Source organism: Panthera pardus, unplaced genomic scaffold (genome assembly GCF_024362965.1).
Source record: "Panthera pardus isolate Hobbes unplaced genomic scaffold, ASM2436296v1 HiC_scaffold_25, whole genome shotgun sequence".
Lineage (NCBI taxonomy): Eukaryota > Metazoa > Chordata > Mammalia > Carnivora > Felidae > Panthera > Panthera pardus.
The window spans coordinates 58,554,668-58,575,817 of NW_026526821.1; the positions used below are offsets into that span (position 1 = coordinate 58,554,668).

The window sequence follows — 21,150 nt, forward strand, 5'->3', positions numbered from 1 at the left end:
TGAATCAAAGGTCCTTGTGGGCATTGAAAACTGGTATCATTGAATATGTTGGATTCTTTCTTTCCTTCTTTTTCTTTCTTTCTTTCTTTTCTTTCTTTCTTTCTCTCTTTCTTTCCTTAGAAATGTTTATTTATTTTTGAGAAAGAGAGATAGAGAGCAGGGGAGGGGAAGAGAGAGAGGAAGACAGAACCCCAAGCAGGCTCTGCGCCATCACCAAGAACCTGATGCGGGGCTCGAACCCACGAACTGTGAGATCATGACCTGAGCCGAAACCAAGAGTCAGATGCTCAACTGACTGAGCCACCCAGGTGCCCCCAAATATACTGGATTCTTGACAGGCAGTGCTCCCCTCCCTTTAAGGGCTATAGCTTTGAGTTCTTGAGGAGCAAGTCCCTCTTCCTTCTAGCATCTGGAGTTTTAATCCTCCATTCCTGTACTCAGGTCAGTACAACCTCAAACCCAGTACAGAACCGACATGCCAACATTTGCTGAGTGACAGAGTAATTATGGAAAGGCAGAGGTAGAACCATGCCAAGTAGATACTAGCAGGAGCAGAGTAGTTAGTTCAAGTTTACGCCTCATGGGCGGGGGTTGAGCTGGCTCCGAGAGGCCTGAGGCAGGTGGGTGGCTGAGCTGAGTGGACCAGGTTCCCATCTGGTCCCCTTTCCACCACCCCACCTGATCTCCCTGCTTTCCACTCACACCTCCACCCCACCAGAGAGGTTTTCAATGAGAGCTCTTTGTCACTTAAGAAGTTAAGAAGAATTTTCTGGGTATCAATCATCTTAGATTCAGTTTGGAGATTATTACTTATAGCACTTACAGTGACCTACACTTCATCACTTTAGCAAAAACACAATACTCAAAACTACATAACATACATTTTTCCGGTAGGGAACAATTTACCTTCTGGTTAGACTTCAAAAAAACTGCAACCTTTATTTATGACAGGCAGTATAATGTGGCTTAAATCACATACCTAGGTTCAGATTCCAACCCCAACATGTATTACTGGTATGACCTTAGGCAGTTTTCATGACTTTCCAAAGCTTTAGTTTCTTCGTTAATAAAACAGTGACATTAACATCATATATCTCATAAAGGATTAAATAAAATTTATGCTGAGACATAGTAAGGGCTCAATCAACGTTAGATAGTAACAACAGTATTTAAAATGAAAAAAGGAACTTTTTGTTCCTTTGCCTCTTTGGGCATTCAAAAACTATCTGAAAAATGAGTGATGAATAAATAAATGAATGAATAAACAAATAAATGAGGCTTTTGCTCAGAGAAGGGCAAACTATTTCTGCTTGTGTTATGTCAGAGACTGCTGGCTCTGCTACTCTGTCCCACTGATGTGTGCCTTCTAAGGGTAAAAACCCTGTCCTGTGTATCTCTGTTTTTGCACAGTGCCTAACCAAGTGCTTGATACATAATGGGTGTCTGCCAGATGGAAGGATAGATGGATGGATAGATGGATTGATAGGTGTATTGGAGGGTGGATGGATGGAAGGAATGATGGATGGATGCATAAGTGGATGGAGGGAATGAAGGAAGGTATGATGGATGAATAGATGGATGAATGGGTGGATGGAAGAAAGGAAAGAAAGATAGATGAGTGATTGAAAAGAACTATCAAGGAACACATTTGCCATTGCTACAGATGCCCTTCCTGGCATTTCTTTGAGTAGCCAGAAGAGGGCGTGCATACTCTCAAAAAGAGAACAAGAGGCATCCTTCTCTGGACTGCAGGGGGTGACACAACCTTTCATGGGAACAGCTCTCCCCAAGTAGCATCCTTCATGGCTCCCATCTAGGTGCAGACACAAACACTTCAGAGGACCTTTCCCTCATAACCCAGTTGTGTGTGTGTGTGTGTGTGTGTGTGTGTGTGTGTGTGTGTTACTGTGTGTGTTTTAATTGTACTCAGTAAGCATCACATGCACACATAGTCTCAATGAAAGCTCAGGGGCACTGAAGTAAAGTAGGAAAGTCCACTGACATTCTGGTAAAGGCTTTTGTAGGTGACAATCCTAATTCACTGTGCACATCCATGCCTCTGTTTTACCCACAAAAAAGTAGAATTTTATGGTTTAGGAGGATGACTTCTTAAAAGGCACAGGGGGTCAACTTTATAGGAAGTATGAGAAAAATAGTTCCTTCACATTCAAATAGAAAAAGCTATCAGAGAAAAAAAAGCTTCTAATTTTTAAGAATAAACCAATCGTATGCTCACATGTGGTTTTTCATTATTCTAATCTGCTTCCTTTTACAATACTTACTATTACAGAACATCTTAGAAATACACAAAATAGAGGTATAATGAAACCCCATGTATCATATTTAGGCTTCAACAATGATCAACTCTTCATCAATAGTTTGATATATCAATAGTTGATAGTCTATCAAATATCAATTATTCTTATTTAATCTCTCTTCCCCACTCCTACCTTTTTAGGGAAGGGGTGGAGTAATTTTTACTTGCTTTTTCTTTATGCTTGAACCACGCAGGTTTTTGGTTTTGTTTTTAAGGAATATCACATTTTGGTTGTACATTTTGGAATGTATTTCTTTAAATCTGTAAACTTGTAAAACTACAAGAAGGCAGGCTGCTTGAGGAAATATTCTCTGGTTGGACAATCTGTGGATTTCCATGTTCTTTGGAAAATTCCACTGCAAAGATAAGGTCACAAGTATGAAAACCGGGAAGGAACACACTGCAGGGCCTGATTTCCACCTCAACCCTCACAAAACTCAGGTGCTCTGTTGGTATGGATACTTTGGGGGGGGGGGGGGGTGTAACAAAATGCATTGGTCACGAGGAAGAAAAATAAGACTTCTTCATAACAAGGAGTGAAAGAGATAACCTTGTGTCGCCTGTTATTTTAGAATTCAGCTTGAATGTGGAAAAGGCAGGAAATAGAAAGGCCCGGGCTCTGAGGAGGATGTTCATACGCCTACCTTGCTTTTAGCAGTTTCTGGCTCAATTTTCCCCTTCCTGTTAGTGTAAAAATTCCATTCAAGTAATTGGAGTCAGGCAAGTTCTGCCAATCGGGCCTTGGATCAGTGAGAAAATATTACAGCTGGGAAGGAATAAGCAAAAAGGGACTTTGACACCTCCATGACTGCATTTCTTTTCCTGTAAACACTGTGGTCTTCTCCCGGGCCCGTTTTGGGGAGTGGTAGAGGAGGCGGGGCAGCTGCAGGGCTTTGGGTGTGGCCGAGCTCTCCGCCCCCGGACCCCCGGGGCGGGAAGTGCGCGTCCCGCTGGGCTCTGTCCTCCGGGTGGTGGGGCGGGGGGAAGGGAGAGCCCAGGCTGAGAGTCTGTGCGGATGGGGGTGGGGGCAGGGGCAGTTAGGCTCTGGAAAGCAAGCCAGGAGCGCCTCTGAGGAGCCCAGGGAGGCAGGAAGGCCGGCAGCAGGTGTCTCCCGCTACCCAGCATCGCCGATCCTTCACGCGTTATCTCACCGCGCAGGGCTAGGGCGCTGCGCTCGCATAGAACCTGTTGGTGCCCCCGGAAGGGTCTGTGTGGACCGTGACCGGGAAGCGGCAGGGCCAGGGTTCCAACCATTTTCTCCAAGGGTGTCTCCTGCTTCCTTCCGCCTCTTCTAAGGGGCGTGGGGGGAGGAGTGCAAATGCTTAGAGCTCTCAAGGCAGACTCCAAGGTGAGCTAGAATTACGTTCACAATTAGAGGCTGGGTCAAAAGAATGCACTTGGGAAGAAACATAGTCTTCACCTGATACAAGTAAAACTTGGTAAAAATCACTTATCCTTGTAAGAAATCTAATATATACAGCTTTCACTCCAAAAGCAATCTCTCCAAAGGATTTAAAGAAGCGACATCTGGCGGGGGTGGGGGGCAGTGTCATGGTTGAAAGCTGCTGTTGTCAGAACTGCAGCATGCCTCAATGGGCATGCCACAAATGGGGTGGCCTGGAGACGCCAGGGTGCTGACCTCCAGTCCCCAGCTCCCTCTCCCATCCCCCCTCTGTGCAGGGTGCAGATCTCATCATTTCCCAGATCTCCCTTCATGGCCCCTTTGGGTGAGAGGCTACAGTAGAGCTGCCTCCATTTCCCCACGGGTAGCCAGTACCCGGCCCGGTGCTATGAAAGCAGTTACACAGGTGCTGGGAGTCTACACCCCCACAGGAGGGAGGGAGGCAGGCATCAATGTAGGGCAAACCACCACCACTCATGAATGAAAATGCAGGTGATATACAGACATTATGTGCCCAATAGAGCAAGGGGTCAACAGGGAGGGTGTCATGTGAAATTCGTGTTTGGCCTGGAGTTGGGGATGGAGGAGGGGGGATTTGTTCCTTGTACTTGGTATTGGAGGTTGCAATATGCTTAGTAAGCAGGACTCATTAGGGCAGTACAGAGGCACTTTGGTGGGAGTCCTGCCCACCCCGAAACAGTGGATAAATATGGCAGGGAGGCAGGGAGGACAGAGACCGTGGCGGATGCTGGCCCAGGAAGAGGCCTCACCTGGATATTGGAGTCCTGGACCAGGCAGAGCTGCTCCTGGATCTTGTGGAGCTCCTCCTGCTGCCACCGGATGTTAGCTTGCAGGATCCGTGTCCGCTGCTCCAGCTGGTCTTTGATGGTCTGGAACATGCTGAACTGTGCTGAGAACTTGAAGGTGGAGTCAAAACACAAGACCAGATGAAAGAGTTATTTCAGCCTTGCAGACAGATGTTGCTGCTGTTCTGAGCAGCCCTGCCCACTTTCTTTTCCGGTCCCTTATCCACCCTTTTTGGTATCCCTCCTGAGTGACTCACTGCTGGGGCGCTCGGCAGGGTGCAGGGTCTTTGGATGAGCACTGGGAGGCCCAGTGGTCCCCACATGAGCTTTTCTCAGGCCTACCAGAACCTGCAGGTCTAATGTATTGCACTGCAGCTTGGGAGGGCCACAGAATTGGGACACAATTTTGTGAGCAGTGCTCACAAACTGACATTCCAAATTTGGTTAGACAGACAAATGGTTTTGGGGATGAATGTCAAAAGCAGTGCATCAGAGAGCATGTGACAGCTTCACAGGCAATCTGGGGTCCTATCGTTATCCTAAATCTGATCCTGGCATACAGGGCTCTTCTGTAACAATTCACAAATGAGCTTGATAGCTACAATTTGTGGGGGCCCTGCTCTCCAAACCAGCCTGAGGCCGTGGGGAGGCCTTACCACCCTCCCTCACTTCCCTCAGGTTCATTTGCTGCTCTGCACTTAGAGATCTGTGCACCAAAAGACTAAGGAAAAGAATAGTACAATCACCTGACATTTATCCTGAGGGTAACACTGGCAGAGGGTGCCCTTACAGGAGGGACACTGATATCTGCTTTGCACATAAGCTCCAAGTTTCCCCTCCATTCCACCTCTTACTCCTTTTCCTGGGATGGAGGTTGGTTTTAGAAAGATTCTACAGGTGATCTCTGGGACATAGGTCCTACCTTGACATAGGGTGTTTCCTTGCAAGGAAACACGAGGAAAGTAGGGGATCGTGGCAAGGGAGGCTGGCACTCCCTGGAGTGGCTACCCTGCTCTGGGCTCTCTGGAGCACTCAATAATTCCTGTTTCTTGAGGAACATGTGTTTGCTGGCCTGGGACTTCCCCTTCCCTCCTCCCTCCCTGCCTTCCTCCTCCTTCCCTTCCTCTCCCTTTCTCCTTATCTTTTCCTTCCCTTCCTCCTCCTTTTTTTTTTTTTTTAAACAATGACTTAACCTCCATTCCCTCAATCTCTATCCCAACATTCTCCCTAGTCTGATTCTTGCTCATTGTCTTTTGCAAACACCTCCAGAGACTCTTCCTCTGCCCTTTGACCTTTCTTACATGGAAAAGCAAGGAGGCTGGGGAGACTTTAGAACACAGATAGGATACACTGAAGGATGGAATAACTGACTGCAGTTTTTGGAGTGGCAAAATGATTAAAAAAACCCACTATATGCTGCCACTTGCGGAGACCCACACTGGCCAGTCGTTTAATTCTTTACATCATACCCCCATGTCACGCAGAGGTTGTGGCTCGCTTGAGATCGCACAGCTAGCTGGTGGTCCGGGGCCAAAATGTGAATTCTGAGTCTCAGGAGCTGGATGAGGCCGAGCGGTTTTGCCAGCAACACCTCCCCCGCCTCCCAAATCCACCTCAATCAGAGCGGCTTTGCCTTCAGATTTCATTTAACAGAAAAAGTCTCTTGCTAAATATGAGTTCTCTGTGCTAAACCAGACTGTATCACAAAAATCTTCATCAGAATGTAAGTAATCAAAACACACAGCTGGGAATTTGAAAGAGAATTCCATTAAGAAAGCGACCTCTACTAGGTAGCAAATTAAACACACACACACACACACACACACACACACACACACACACACGCACACACACACAACCACAACACAAAAGCTTCCAGGGGTTCTACAAAGTCAGGAAACATTGGGGGCTACGCCTAGCATGTCCAGTGGAGAGGACACTCTGGGTTGCCCAGTTGGCTCCAAAGGGAAATAGGAGGGGGCAGGGCAGTCACGGAGGGGCCAGCGCTGTGCTTCATAAGTGATAGTGACTTCTAATATTATTCTGATTTTCTCAAGGGATTCCAAGACACCCAGGCCTTAGTCTCTTGTTATATTCTTGATCATGGCCTCTTTGAGAAAGACATTTATTCTAACTTAGAGACATTTTAGAAACACATCTTGAAGCCAAACCACCAGCTAGTTACCCAGAAAACCCTTTGTCAGACTTTAGGTTTTATTCCCCCCGCCCCTTTCCACGACAGGGTGCTAGAGTGATAGATAGCTTCAGAGAATGGAAAGAGAGAAAACTGTAGAATGCACTGTTTTACATGGAGCTGGTATGCAAAGAACTGTCTGACTTGAAAGGTCAGCATTATGCAAGAATGTCTTAAAGAATATGGTTATTATTAAGTATAACATGCCTAAGAGACTAAGAACTGTTTCTGTTAATTAAAATGACGTTTAATACATGAAACATTAGAATTTGAAGAAGGCCTTAATCACATCATTATGCATAATAAAACAAAGACATTCCTTTAGGATGCAAGACCCAGAAGTTACAGGAACCCTCATTTCAGGTGCCTTTGGATTGAAAAACTTACTAATTTCATACCAAATGTGCCTTGGAAATTCGAAGAGAAAAAAAAAATTTTTTTTCCAAATGAGGATGAACATAGACTATTTTAATTAGTTGACTCTGGATGAGTAGCTTTGACATCCTTCCAGCCTAACTCTGTCGAGGGGCATGTGCTAGCAGGTGTCTTTCTGATTCCAGGAAAGCATCTGAGACGGCTGTTAATGGGACATGTGCTGTAAAAGAGTTTTCATCGGTGCTGATGGATTTGCCCCAAGAGAGAAGTCCACACTTTGGCAGGAGTGCGGCCAGGAGTACTTGTCAGTGAACTGTGACCTCGGATCCCCTTGTAGCCAGACAGTGGCACAAAGCTAGATATCCCATAAAGAAACTGAAAGTGGAGCCTGGCCTCAGTGCAGTGTATGCTGGTCAGCTCAAAGGCCCTACGCGGCCACAGAATGAACGACCACTATTTCATTCAGCCTCTCACCAGGCCTCGAGCACGTCCTGCAGGGCCCAGCTCAGGGGTCACCTCCTCGGTAGGCTCTTTTCTTACTGGTTGTGTAAACACACATACCCTGCCATGGAGGTTGGTCTGTTGGTATGCCCACCTCTCCCTTCAACTCTGAGTGCTAAAAGCTAGGGCTGTGCCCCTCACACCAGCTCATGGACTGACCCAAATAGTAACTCACTGAATGTTGCTAAAACAAGGAAGGAATTACTCAGCAAAGCCACGGTCCTTAAAAAACAAAACAAAACAAAACAAAACAACCAACAAATGTGGTATTTATAGTACTGGACTCACAGCTTCCTATGACATTTGGCCTAATTCAAACTTTTCCTGAAATAACATAACCAATTTGGAGTCATAAAAAGTAAGAGGAACATGGAGAAGTGGCTGAGGGATGAACAAAGATTAAGAAAAAGATATGGCCAGAGGGGACAGGGAGAGGACAAAGTTCATAGCTCGACGTGCCCCACCTGCGTGTCAAGAGAAACATCCCCCGGTTTGGGATCTTGCTTTGGTACCTATACATTGGCACCGATGCATCTACACACCCAAGAGGATAGCAAGCATTCTGTCCCGGGGAGTGCCACCACCAGGCTCCCCTTTCCCTGAGCCCCAGACTCACCTGTGTCATGGGGGCAGGTGGGTTCTGCAAAATGGTCTGAGGCAGGAGCTGCTGTGTGAGGTCACAGGATGACGGGGCAGGCAGGGGAGCCTGGGGAAGAGAGGGGGCCCTTGTTAACAAACACCACTTCTGGGCCATTACAGAGGCACATGGATGCTCTCGCTCAGCTGGGTTCTCTGGCCTAGGGGAGGCCCTTCTGCACTAGAGTGAAGAGCTTACATGCAGAAGGTAGGCTGTGCTGCCGCCCTTGCAAGACACAGAGTCAGAGCTGACACATGGCTGATGGAGGGTGCAGGGTGCCCTTGAGCAAGATCCTGGAGTCACTCGGGGTCTGGGATGCCTTCCCACCATGGTGTGCCCTGCAAAGCCGCTATGACGTGCCGGAGCTTGGCAGCTCCTCTCGCTCCCCCTTCCTTGCCTCTGTTCTAGACTCCATTCTTGCTGGATTTGGTTGCTTCTTCTCCCAAATTGATAAATTCTTAGCACTGTCATCGAGCAATACGAATGGGGTTGTGCTAATAACCAGCGCTGGCTTTGCATGTGGCCCTTATCCTCCCTGCTCAACCTGAATGCAGCGGACAGATGTGCCATGCGTTTCTATATCCATTCATTCATCCAGGCAGTGAATGCTGGTGCAATTTCACCAGGCTCTGTCTGGAATCTGTTCAAGAGACTCCTGGGCAGTCAGCTGAGTCACAGACCTTGTTTCCTGATCCCTCAGGGCAGGGCAGGAGGACAGTGGGGGCGATACGTAGCAATGTGTAGAAACAAGAAATGAAATCCTCAGCTTCGTGGGCTATTGAGAGTTTTTAAAAGAAAAGTAAAAGGGTTCTTCTGAAGTTACTCCCAAACTGTCCCTCAGGCCCTAGAGACCATAAAGAGAAGCCCAAATGGGAAGTGTCACACAGGACAACATTGGGAGGAAGTGACCACAGGAGACCTTGTTTTGAGTGAGGAATCCCCAGCACAGGGCTGCCTGGAGCCTGGTTTGTTCTCCTCGGATCGCATCCCTCACACAGCGGAGAGGAACCAGAACTGCACCCCCATTAGTGGCAGAAAGTAGTTCTACTGGACTGCCAAGTATCAGAAGAATGGCATTCATGGCTTGGAAGCATTTTTGGAAGGTGGCTGGAGAAAAAGAAAGTGGTCTTTGTCTTGTGCGATTTGAAAATAAAACACGTCACTCCAGCTTTTCAAGGAGGGCCTGCATGATTTTCCTGGAGACCGCAAGCAGGAAGCTGGCACGTTCACTCCCATCTCCAAAATGTCAGCGAGGGTTGGGTAGGGGGTATCTGGCAACTACCTGGATGTGGCCCCTGACATTCTTGGACACTTCTCCCATCCTGAGGTGGAGTCTATGTCGATCTCTGTGGGTGAGCTGGGGCTGCTCTGATCAAGAAGGATGTCAGAGGTGACACTGTGGGACTTCCAAGGCTAGGTCACAGAAAGCCATGTAGCTTCTGGCTGGCTCTCACAGAAAGCTCCATCTCCAGACATTTCTTCTTGGAACCCAGTCGCCATGCTGGGAGAAGCCTAAGGCAAGTTGGGCCCAGGCAAGAAGGGGCCCAGGCAAGTGGAGGGTGGATGGTCTCAGGGTAGCCCGGCCCACCCCACGTACCAGACATGAGCGCAGACACCCCTGGGGTGTGGATTCCCCAGGCCTAGTCGGTGAGGCCTCTTGACACGAGGCAGCAGAGAGGAGTCAGCCCTGCTGTGCCCTTCCTGAATCCCGCGAATGTGAGAAATGACTGTTGGTTTACGTCGCTAAGTTTGGTGTGACCCCTTACGAGGCAGGAGATAACTGGAGTATTGTGTGTATCAGTGATTTTGCATACAGCCAGCATGCTTTCTAAAAGGCCACTCACTCCCTGACCTTCTGGGGAGGTCTGGTGTGTATCAGGGACACTGCCTGATGTATGCAGAGATAGATTTTTGTTGGCACTGACTTCTTGAACATTTTCCCTGGAGTGAAACAGGACCTCAGATGGAAGGATCCTGTGTACCCTCAGAGACTCTGGGGATGTGACCCCTGGTTTGAGGTTTTTCAGCTTAATCTTTAAAATTCATTTGCATTTTGCATTCCTTGAATACACATCCATGTTAATTTTGGAATAAAAATGTTTCAGATTACTTGCCAATTCAATTACCTAGCTTCCCACCCCTGCCTGCCACGCCACACTCTTAATCTCCAAGTACAACTGCTTCTCTGGGAAGATGCAGTAATGCTGTCCTATGGTGTTGTCAGCCCTGCCACGCTGTGGCACTTCTGGTCGAGAAGGAGTTTAAGGTCACATACATACCGGCATTGTGGCTGCCTGGCTGAGCCCTGGCACGGGGAGCTCTTGGGGCAGGGTGGCTGGTCTCGGCAAAGCCGTGGTGCTGGCCTCTGCCATCAGCTTGCTTGGGGCAGCTGTAAGAAAGCAACCCATCACCTTCCTGATTCATGCATCCTTAACAGCTTTCTTATCAAAAGAGGGGAGCAATGACTGTAGTATGCCTGAAACAAGGGCTTGGGTGGAATGTCTGATAAAAAAAAAGTCCAGCATGAATGGAAGCTGTTGCAAGAGCCACAGCTTCGGGTTCTGCCAGCACCCGACCCCCACTGGGAGCAAACCATCCCCGAGCTTCATGTCCACCACCTGGTTCAACCACCTGCCTGATCCTACATCTTACCAGGGTCACCAAAACCTGGCCAGACTATCCGGCCTGCGTGTCACCTGCTTTATGTCTGTTCTGGAGTGTGGAGAGGTGGAGGGCAGAAAGCCGGAGGGAAAGGAAGCAAGAAACAGTGTGAACCGGAAGGCGGCTTCCACTTGGCAGGCGGAGACTGTCTTGATTCTGCTCAGGCCTGGGACCCTTTGTGGGACTCTATACTCCCACCACCCTGGCCCCACATGGGCGCCCACCCCCTCGCCATCCGTGGCAGCACACTCACAGGCGGGTTCTGACATGGCCGTGTGCGAGGATTTGTGGGAGCTTCTGGAGGACACTGATGGTGAATGACTGGTGTTAAGGCCCAAGGTGCCTGCGTCAAGTGCGTTAAAGTGCTGCTGAGGGTCCAGGCTGGAGCCCTTGTCCTGAAACACACACAGAGTCCACATTGCAGTATCGAGATGACAGGAATGTGACTTTAGTTCTCCTCTAACTATGTGGAAAATTTTGGAGGGTGTAGGGAGAAAGACTGAAACAATTTGGAGATCATTCCAGACACATTCAGGTACAATATTTGTACATGTATTTAATCCAGACATCTTTGAGAGGCTTGTGGCCTTATATAAGCAGTATCTATTACACTTGCTCACCTTGGATTTTGATTTTTTAGATATTCATAACTGATGTTGCATTTTTTTTTCTTAAAATTGTCACCTCACTGCCCAGATTCTTGGCTTTCCCAGAAGTGGGGGCAGGGGGAGAGGCAGGTTCTAGAAATGAAGTTGGTGGTGGTACCGGGTTGTTAACACGCCATTGAAACAAATGCCTTTGGAGCCTTCAGAATGTGCCCCACACAGTCTCCCCACTGCCTCTCCTCTGCAGTCTCAGGGCCCCGGACTGAAGAACAGGCAAAAGGCCAAAGGTCTCCTATCCTTTCGCTCCTGGATCCTAACCAATCCTGGATCCCAGGATGCCCTTGCTTCAAGTGTGATGTGATGAGAAAGCAACTGTGACCTTCCAACCCTCAGGAGCCATCTTTCCATCCTGCATGGCTTCATGTCATAAGCGTGAGAAGACAGGGGGTAGGATAATTTTTAAGCTAAAGAAGAAACATAATGCTTACTCTCCTGAGCCATGCTCCTACCCAGGCAGAGGAGGACAGTGACATTCCTGGCATCCACTAGGCTGTCTGCACAGGCCGTTCTATGTCCTACGGTCTTGGGTCTTAAATCTCTGGGTGCAAGTCTATGTGGCTATTCTGTCTTTTGAGTCATGGCTCCAGTGAGGGTGGATTCTGTGTATGTGCCCAAGAAGGGCTGAAATGACTGATATTGGCCTACAGTCCTTTGTGCAAACTCAAATTACAGTATGTGCCTGGATTTGCTATGCTAAAATGTCAGCTTTGGGACTTTGCTCCTTAGTCACAGAGTCTCCCCAGATACACCCCTTAGAGTGAGGTCCCTGGCCCGGGGCTGTTGGCAAATCGTGTGCTCCTGGTCAGCAGAGAAATAAGTACAGGAAATGAGAGGAAGCACCAAAAGACTTTTATAGCCATTTGACATATCTGCACATCACATCCAAGCATGGGAATTAGCGTTTTACAAAAGCGAACAGTCAGTGACCGATTTGAAATTAAAAAAACAATAGTTCATCACCACTGATAGTTTGAAAAGCATTGTCCCGGAGCTTTTCCTTGAAAAGAGGCAGCCCGAGATTGTATTGGTGTGCTTATACATACGTGTATGTTTATGAGAAGTTCCACTGGGTTCTAGGAGTCCCAAAGGATCTGAAACCTCAATAATGAATTTCTGAGCGGATGATACATATTATGCCCATTTGTGAGCTGTGATATATGGGGTGTCTAACACCTGCCTATGAGCAGCTTAATTCTGTTCTTGGACATGATACATGATGCATTATATGACAGAGTGGGATAATAAACATTTCCACAAACAATGGCAGGTGCGTTGTATCAGTGTGCTGGTGATGAATCACCATACAATATATCACCATGCAGCGTGCCAGCAGGGGAGGCTCGCTAAAGACACTGACTGCTCTCTGGTCTTTAAAGGTTATTCCTCTTTCCTCCCAACTCAGCTCTCGTGGACCAGAGATGCTTTCATTGTACCATTGCTGCCACAGCAGCTTCTGGCCGAAGTCTCTGGATTCTAGGTCACTGGGCAGCCTGGAACTTGAACCACATTTTACCAATTATTAAGAGACACTTTCCCCCCTACATTTTGACATTTCTAAAATTGGGATGTGTCTTTCAACTGATGAAAAGAAATCCTTATTTCACAGATTGACTGGTGGCAGCATTTTCTCTTTCTTAGCGGGAGATAAATAATGGTGGATCTTACAATGGTTAGCGTCTTGGCTTTGATAAAATACAATGCTCCCTCCCTTCCTTGCCTTCTCTCTTTTTTCCCCAACATTTGTGTCTGTTTGAAGGTTGACGTTTGAGGAGCAGGGCTCTGGTCTGCTTGCACATTTCCCTAGTTGTTTGACACAGGGGGAAAGCCTGGTTGCGGGGGGGGGGGGGGTGAACCTAAAAGCTGAGTGTGGAGCAGGGAAGGAGATAAGACTTTGTGAAGGGAAATACACAAGCAGAGCTCCCTGACATGAAGCTGGCTCCAACATGGCTGTTAACCAAGACCTTCAGATGAGGAAGTAGAAAGTGCACCTTGCCGACGACGACACGGACAGTATCCGTGAGGGGCACTTATGGAGGACCCGGAACTTAGGCTGAGGGAAGGACAGGGGCACTTAAATTATTCTATACCTCAATGGGATGATGGGATAAGCCCCCAGCTTTTTATCTGTGGGAGAGATACAAAGTGGACTTACTGTAGCCACTCCTGTAAGGATGGAAATTCACCAAATCATGCTTTGAGTACAGAGGGTATGTTTTACACAGCTCTGTGAGTTCTAATCCTCAGTGCCCTCCAGTATGTTAGCTAAATTTTGTGTGTTGTGTGTTTCTGGGCCTCATCTGCAGGACGAGGGCAGTAACAGTGCCTGCTTCACGGGAACGTCATGATGGTAAACAAGAGAATACCTGAGAAACGTGTTGGATAGTACTGGGAACATAGCAAATAAAACTATTACTCTTTCTATTATAACATCTCATGGGAATGCTTACTTAGGCAAACTTGGCCTTTAGATATCTGGTGGGGATCAGCATACCTTGAGTGCTGAAGGGTGGATGGCCTCGGGTGGCGGGTCTTCCAAAGCCAGCTCCTGCCTCCTTTCTACCCGGACATCTGCGTAACTGATCAGGAAATCAAGAGACCACAGCAGGAGGTAGGACATTTCAGATAGCAACAGCAAAGAGGGCTTGTGTGGTACATCGAGGTACCCTACATGACACCCACCCCACAATCATCGCCACGAAAGAGGCTGGTCTTGTCACTTGTTTGAGGAAGGAGTTTCATTCTGTGCCTAAATTCCACCAGAGCGACTAATGTGACATTCAAAATATTTTCCTTTCCAGGATGTTTTTACTCCCTTCTCTTTTACTTACCTTCTCCCCATGCCCTGAAACTTCCAAACATCATTGTCTTTAGAAACATATTTTCATCTACAGGATAAGACTTGGCCTTTGAATAATCAGAAGCCTTTCCTAAAACCTACTCAGTCTGGACTATGCACACAGAGAAGGGACACATGACTTTTTAAATAATTACAACCTTTGAAAGTTTTCTCTCAAACAAATCTAGATCTAGATTAATTAATTTCTAAATTAATTAATTTCTCTCAAACAAATCTAGATCTGATTAATTAATTTGTGGACCCACTTTTAAAATAGTGTGGGTAAGAGGCGCCTATGTGGCTTAGTTGGCTGAGTGTCAGACTTTGGCTCAGGTCATGATCTCATGGTTCCTGAGTTCAAACCTTACATCGAGTTTGCTGCTATCACTACAGAGCCTGTTTTGAACCCTCTGTCCCCTTCTCTCTCTGCCCCTCCCCCCCGGTTCACGTTCTCTCTCAAAATAAATAAATAAACTTTAAAATAAAATAAAATATAAAATAAAATAGCGTGGGCTAATCAATTCAATGTGGTGAAGGCCAAAGTGACCCAGCCATGGCTTCTGCTTCATGTGTGGAGGTGCAGGCTGGGCAAGGGGACTTGGGCAGTGACAGTGGCTCTTGGGCTTCTGGAATGTTGTTACCTTATTTACTCACTAGTTCACTCCCTACTCTCTGTGAGGGTTACTTTCCAAGATTTGGGAGGTGGGGGATGGAGAGGAAGAGCAGGGTCAAGGGCAGAGTCTGAAGACCAAGATGCTGCTGGTGGGGGCAAAAAGGCCCTCTGATGAAGGCCCAGGCTGGGTGGTGGTGGGTGGGACTGGCCTGTAACGGGAAATCACTGGCTGCTGAAGTGCCCAAGGGTGGGCTGGGAAGCCAAGATCAAGTCCCTAAGAGTGGCATGCAGTGTGATGGTCAGGGTCACTGGCAAGAAAGACCAACATTTCTCCTCTTTCCTCACTTGCTAAAAGAAGGGAGATTTACTTGTTAACTGTATATATGCACGTGTGTGCATGTACGTATGCATGGTATCTATCCATTTTATCTATCAATCATTTATCTCTTATGTATATATATAAATGCAGTATGTATGTATCTATATGTATGTGTACATATATCTCTCTATATATATCCATTATCTATCTACCTATTGCGTATACGTGCATACAGACATACGATATATATAACCTTTCTTTCTTTGCTCTGCTCAAATGCTCTTCTCCAGACCAGTTTAAAACTGATTTATGTCCTTACAATTTCTGTAGTCAGGGAAAAAAACCCCACAAATGACATTTCTCCTTCACCTTTGGGAATTATGACCCTACACAGCCTGCGTCCAGGAAATGCTGGATATGCTGCCTCCCTTGAAAGCTCTCCTCACCCACACTGGGCCGGGGGCTCCCTGAGGCCACCAGGAACCACCAGGAACCCCCTCCCACCGGCAGCTGGGCTCTATTCCCATCACTGCCTCAGTTGCCAGCAGGGTTTTGTTTTTTTTTTTTTTTTTTTTTAAATGCATTAACAATAAAGGGGACTATATCTGTGAGTTATTTAGAGGCAAAATTTTAATTTTCTTCCCAAAACGGTGACAAGGGAAGGCTGGGGGATGGATGGAGATGAGGGGAAAATATGCAACTAGGTCAGTGAAGCAGTAAGTCAGTAAGTAACATCCTGGCATCCTGAAAGAGCGTGTGAGGCTTGCGGAGGGGCCTAACTGAACCTTCAGCGTCAAGGGAACGAGTGGGATGTGTACCTGGAGACTCTTCTGTGAACTGCAGAGCACAGCCTGGCCCCAACTGAAGAATTCAAGCCCGGGGCTTGCTGGCTCTCCAGAAGCTGGGATGCCTGAGGCGGCAGGAGCTCTGTGTGAGCTGTGAGGGGCTCGCCCGCCCTCCCAGCCCCAGCCCTCACCTGACGACCGAGTGCGTGCACACGATGAACTCGGGCTTGGAGTTCCACTGGTGGTAAGTGATGTAGTAATGCGTCTGCAGCCAAATCCACTGCTGGCCTTTGGTGAGGAACCGGTAGCAACAGGACTTCCCTTTACCAAACTGCATCACTGTTAGGAGAAAATGGGGTCTGCGGGTAGCAAACGTTAATACAAAAATGATCTCTTCCCCAGAAGTTACTGTTAAAAATACAAGCTTCCAGAAAGTGCCAAACACGGTTTATTTCCCCAGGTGCGCTGTATTTTAAGTGACTCTCAAGATAATGGTAAGCGATAATGAATTCTTAAATAATGGAAGAACAATCTGCAGGCTTCCCCAGATGCTCAAAGGCTTGAGAGAGCCTCGGATAAGGGCAGATTCCCAAACTGGAGTTTAATTAAAAAGAGGCACAGGTTTTCCTGCTGGAGGTGGAGCTGTCTTTGGAGCTGCAGGAGCTGAGTACAGAAGAGACGATCCAGACACGGGGGGATCTGGGCCCAAAACAGACCTGACAGCAACCTCTGGCTGGATTCTGTCAGTCAGCAGTTCATGCTTAGTCTACACGGTCCTAAATTAGAGAGTCAGCTACAGATGCCTTCCACCTCAGGCCCCAGTGCTGCAGGGCTGCGTGGAGTCCCCTGCGGTCAAGTCTGTTGGTGGGCTTCCCTGGGGGTGTCAAGAACAGAATGGATGCTGTTGGAATATTAGACTGCACAGGGCAGAAGGCTGGACTGTGGGTCTAGGGAAGAAGAACAATCTGGACTTTATTGCCTCAGTGGCTGGAATTTAGCACCTCTTTTGGCAAACAGTTAATAGATACCACAACCAGGAAACCAAAGCTATAAAGGGAGCCACTGCCTTGGAAAATGTGATCTCCAAAGACGTAGGAAGCCCAGCTGAGTAAGGGCATGGGCTGGACAGAGTGAGAACATCTTGCCTGAGTCCTGGGGCAACTCCTTCAGATGATGAAGGTAATCCTACAACCAAGGTGGCCTTGCTCCATTAGAAGAGTCAGAAGCAGCCAAGGCTTGAGGTAACCCTGCTTCTCAAACTTTCACGTGCCCATGAATCACTTGGGGATCTTGTAAAAATGGACGTTCTGATTCCGCAGGCCTGGTGGGGATGCCTGAGAGTCTACAAGGCTAGCCAACTCCGTGTGATGTCTTTGCTGCTGTTTGAGGACCACACTTTGAGGAGCAAAGGGTTAACGTTTTAAAGATTAGCCTTAGGGGCACCTGGGTGGTTCAGTTGTTTTCGGCTCAGGTCACGTCTCAAGGTTCATGAGTTCGAGCCCTGCATCAGGCTCGCTGCTGCCAGCCTGTCAGCTCAGAGCCCATTTTGGATCTGCTGTTCCCCTCTCTCTGCCCCTCCCCCCGGCTTGTGCTCTCCCAATAAATAAATAAATATTTAAAAAAAAGATCAGCCTTAGGTTCTGAGGATCCTGATGGAACTTAAGCCTATTCTTTTGATAAGAACAGCAGAGAAGGGAAAGTTACAATGGATACTACAGACCGGACATCTATCAAAATACAGTGTTGGTGGTCAATTTATGTGTCAGGATCCATTATGATTAAAAATTTTCCTGTTTAAAGCTAGAACTTGGTACTGAAAATATGGCTTTAAATGGTTAATTCTTGACTCCTCTTGCTAAGTGAGAACACAGATATGCTTGTAATTCTCCCTCTATCCCCTGCCCACCCCACAACATGGGGTACCTCCCCTACCTCCCAGCCTGTGGCCCTCTTCCATGGCAGAGAGCCTTCCCGGTCCCCTCCCCTAGCTGGGTGAGGAATCCTCCTCTGAGCACCCCCAGTATCCTGAACATGTTCCCTCCAATGCAGTGACAGCATCCTATAAGCATCCATTAGACCTTGCTCCTGCAGAGCAGCAAGGAGATTCTGATCATCCTTATGTGCTTGGTCTAGCTCAGTATCTGGCCTGTAGCTTGTGACCAATATACGTCTGCTTACAATGAGCAGTGATGTGAGTTCAATAGTTTGTCTTTGAAATGTATTGCATAGGGCACCTGGGTGGCTCAGTCTGTTAAGCGTCCGACTTAGGCTCAGGTCATAATCTCACGGTTCGTGGGTTCAAACCCCGTGTCAGGCTCTTTGCTGTGAGCGTAGAGCCTGCTTCGGATCCTCTGCACCGCCCCCCCTTTTTGCCCCTCCCCTGCTTGCACTCTCTCTCTGTCTCTCTCAAAATAAATAAATAAACTTAAAATAATGTACTGCATAACTTAGAAAAAATGACCATCATCACTTACCTTGCTTTCTTAGGTAAGATTAAACAGCTTACCTATCTAAAGGATACTGGGAAGGTGCTGGGGGGTGGGAGAAGGAGGAACAAAGTCAATTCCAGGTAAAAACTCAAACCACAGGGACCTCTGCCACACTCGTACATCATTTTCGAGAAAACAAAGTGTTCCTCCTCAAAAAGAAACCAAGCAATAAGTGGACTTCCAGGGCCCAAGAGTCCTGCTGTCGGGGCTCTGTGGAGGGTGCTGGGGGCCGTCAGGCGCTGGGGCAGGGTGTGCGGTACTCACAGTGCTGATGGCACCTGGCCAGGAGCTCCAGATCGTCAATGTGGTAGTAGTCATAGCCTGAGGTCCCCAAAACTTCAAAAGGCAGGTATCCTATGATCGGAGGGGCTCTGCCAAGCAACGGGGATAATTCATCAGAAAGCAGGTCCCCCTGCCAGACTCACCGTGGTGGCACCTCAACACAGAGGGTACAGTCTGCATGTTTCATGATCAACACAGAGACCTCATTTCTCAAGAACGATGGCAGGACAGTAATTTTGCAATGGTTAAAACCAGAGAGGCTGTGTTTCCCAAAGCGCTCAACCCTTTTGGCATTTATATATTCAGTTTGCTTAGCGTAACCTGCATTAAATAATAATACATTTTATCATTACCGAATAATTAAAAACAGCTATCGATTGGGGCAGTCCAGTCCCAAAGCTTAACAAAAACTTAAAGGGTGGGGAGGGGAGAGTTCTCATCCTTCAACTGTGAAAAATGTTACAGAAGAAAGAAAGAAGGTGAAGTTAAAGGGACAAAAGGGTGTTGAGAAAATTAAGACGAGGAGGTTCTCTCCCATCTGCCCCTGCCTTCCGGGGAACTGGAGAGGGTCCCGAGTGGGATGGGGGTGAGGGTATCCTAAAGATGTCCCTGGGATGTGGCACCTGGCTCTCCTGAGATGCTCTGGCCCAAACACGGATCATACCCATGGATGGGGCACTTGGAGTTGAAGGGAGGCCGCCTGGCTCTTGGCCGGGAATGATTTTCCCTGCTGCCAGAAAGCCCTTCTCCTTGAAGGGACAAGTCCCGACTTTTCTCTCCCAAGGAGAGCCTGGCTCATGCAAACAAACACTTGAAAAGGACCCAACCCAAATATGTTTTTCTTTTCACAAACCTGTGATCCAGAAATAAAAATTTCCATTCCAAGCTATGCCTTGAAGTGAATTCCTCTAAAGGTTCGTCAACTATGCACATTTCCTGTATTAGAAGGGAAAAAAATATTGCTTGGGGTGCCAGATGCTCACCCTAGGTTGGTTCAAGAACGCATGGTGGGTAACAGAAGTTAAAATCATTTAGAGCAAGTCTCCAAGTTGTGTTGGGCTGAAACTCATCATCTGTAGCTAATTTCAGTATTAGCTGATACTAAATTTATTTCACAAGCTGGGGAAAAATACCTAAGAGCCAAAATGCCACACCACTCCCTTCCCATTATCTGGAAGGGTGGTAAACATGTGGAAAATGGCTTTTCATCTGAATTTGAATGACTAATTTAACTCCGCATTCATGCCATGGATGTTAAAGCAATCACGGGTGAGAGAATACAGACAAGCCCTGGGTTTTGACACTTGGCCCTCACCTCGGCCTGCCCTGAGTGGTAGTAACGTTGGCATGAAAGGGAGGAGGATCTACAGAGTTGCCAATGAGCATCTCTGCAAGCTGAAGGGCAGCTGATGCTGCCTTCCAGCAAAAGAGCTCCTGGGAAACCAGAGTTAGGGCAAGGGGCATGCGGCGCAGTTCACAGGTGCAGAAAGCAGACATTTCAACTTTTCAAAGTCAGTGGCAACTTCATTGCCATCTTATTCTTTCCCATAAAGACGGTTAGTGAGCTGTAACTAAACGTGACTCAGCTGTACTAGTTTCACACAACACGAGCTCTCCCAGGTACTTGCCTTTAAGAACTGTGGTGTTGCCAGACGAACTGTGGCGATGAAGCAGACCTCCTTTCCCAGCGGCACCCGGCAGGGCCTTGAAAGGGTGCCGTCAAAGCCATTACAAGAAGGGCTAGGCACTGGGGCGGGAGGAGACAGGCAGATGGGTTAGCCCTGTGTGGCACAGCAGCCGACCCCGACCTGGCATCACTGTCAGTCAGGGCTTCGCGTACATTCACTCTCTTCATTCGTACAACAGACACCTCCGTGAGGTAGGGGCTACTATTATCCGCCCCGCACAGGAAACGGGAGGCACGGCCTGTGAGGTAACCTGCTCACAGCCCAATAGAGTTGGAATCCGAGTACCAGCAGACTACCCTGCCTCCTGCTCCCAGTAGTCCTACAGGGACACAGACTGTTGTGCTGGGAAAAACATTTGACAAAAGGAGAAGAGAGCTTCGCTTTGCGGTATGGGCCCGCATTCTCACTTCGGGGTGTGTTCCCTAGTCAGACACAGTTTCTGATACGACGGGCCCCCAGCATTTGTTGACCCCCCCTTTCTACCCCTGGTTCTGGCACAGCACACCTGGGATCCAAGGGCTTTCCGCCCTGAAACTCCACATCGGGAGCCAGGCTGATGCTGGGCTTGGCCAGTGCTACT

General features: G+C 47.8%; 1 protein-coding gene across 7 annotated transcripts in view; it reads right to left on the reverse strand.

Moving 5' to 3' along the window:
• NPAS2 (neuronal PAS domain protein 2) overlaps positions 1-21,150 on the reverse strand; it is a 162,173-nt gene that overhangs the window by 9,683 nt on the left and 131,340 nt on the right. For all 7 annotated transcript variants that reach the window (XM_053890570.1, XM_019451610.2, XM_019451752.2 and 4 more), the window contains 9 exons: positions 20,511-20,629; positions 19,736-19,818; positions 18,865-18,971; positions 16,303-16,450; positions 14,050-14,134; positions 11,147-11,288; positions 10,512-10,621; positions 8,212-8,301; positions 4,490-4,636 (listed from right to left, as the gene is read on the reverse strand). In XM_053890570.1, the coding sequence (XP_053746545.1) occupies positions 4,490-4,636; positions 8,212-8,301; positions 10,512-10,621; positions 11,147-11,288; positions 14,050-14,134; positions 16,303-16,450; positions 18,865-18,971; positions 19,736-19,818; positions 20,511-20,629 (1,031 nt within the window). The remainder of the gene's footprint in view (positions 1-4,489; positions 4,637-8,211; positions 8,302-10,511; positions 10,622-11,146; positions 11,289-14,049; positions 14,135-16,302; positions 16,451-18,864; positions 18,972-19,735; positions 19,819-20,510; positions 20,630-21,150) is intronic.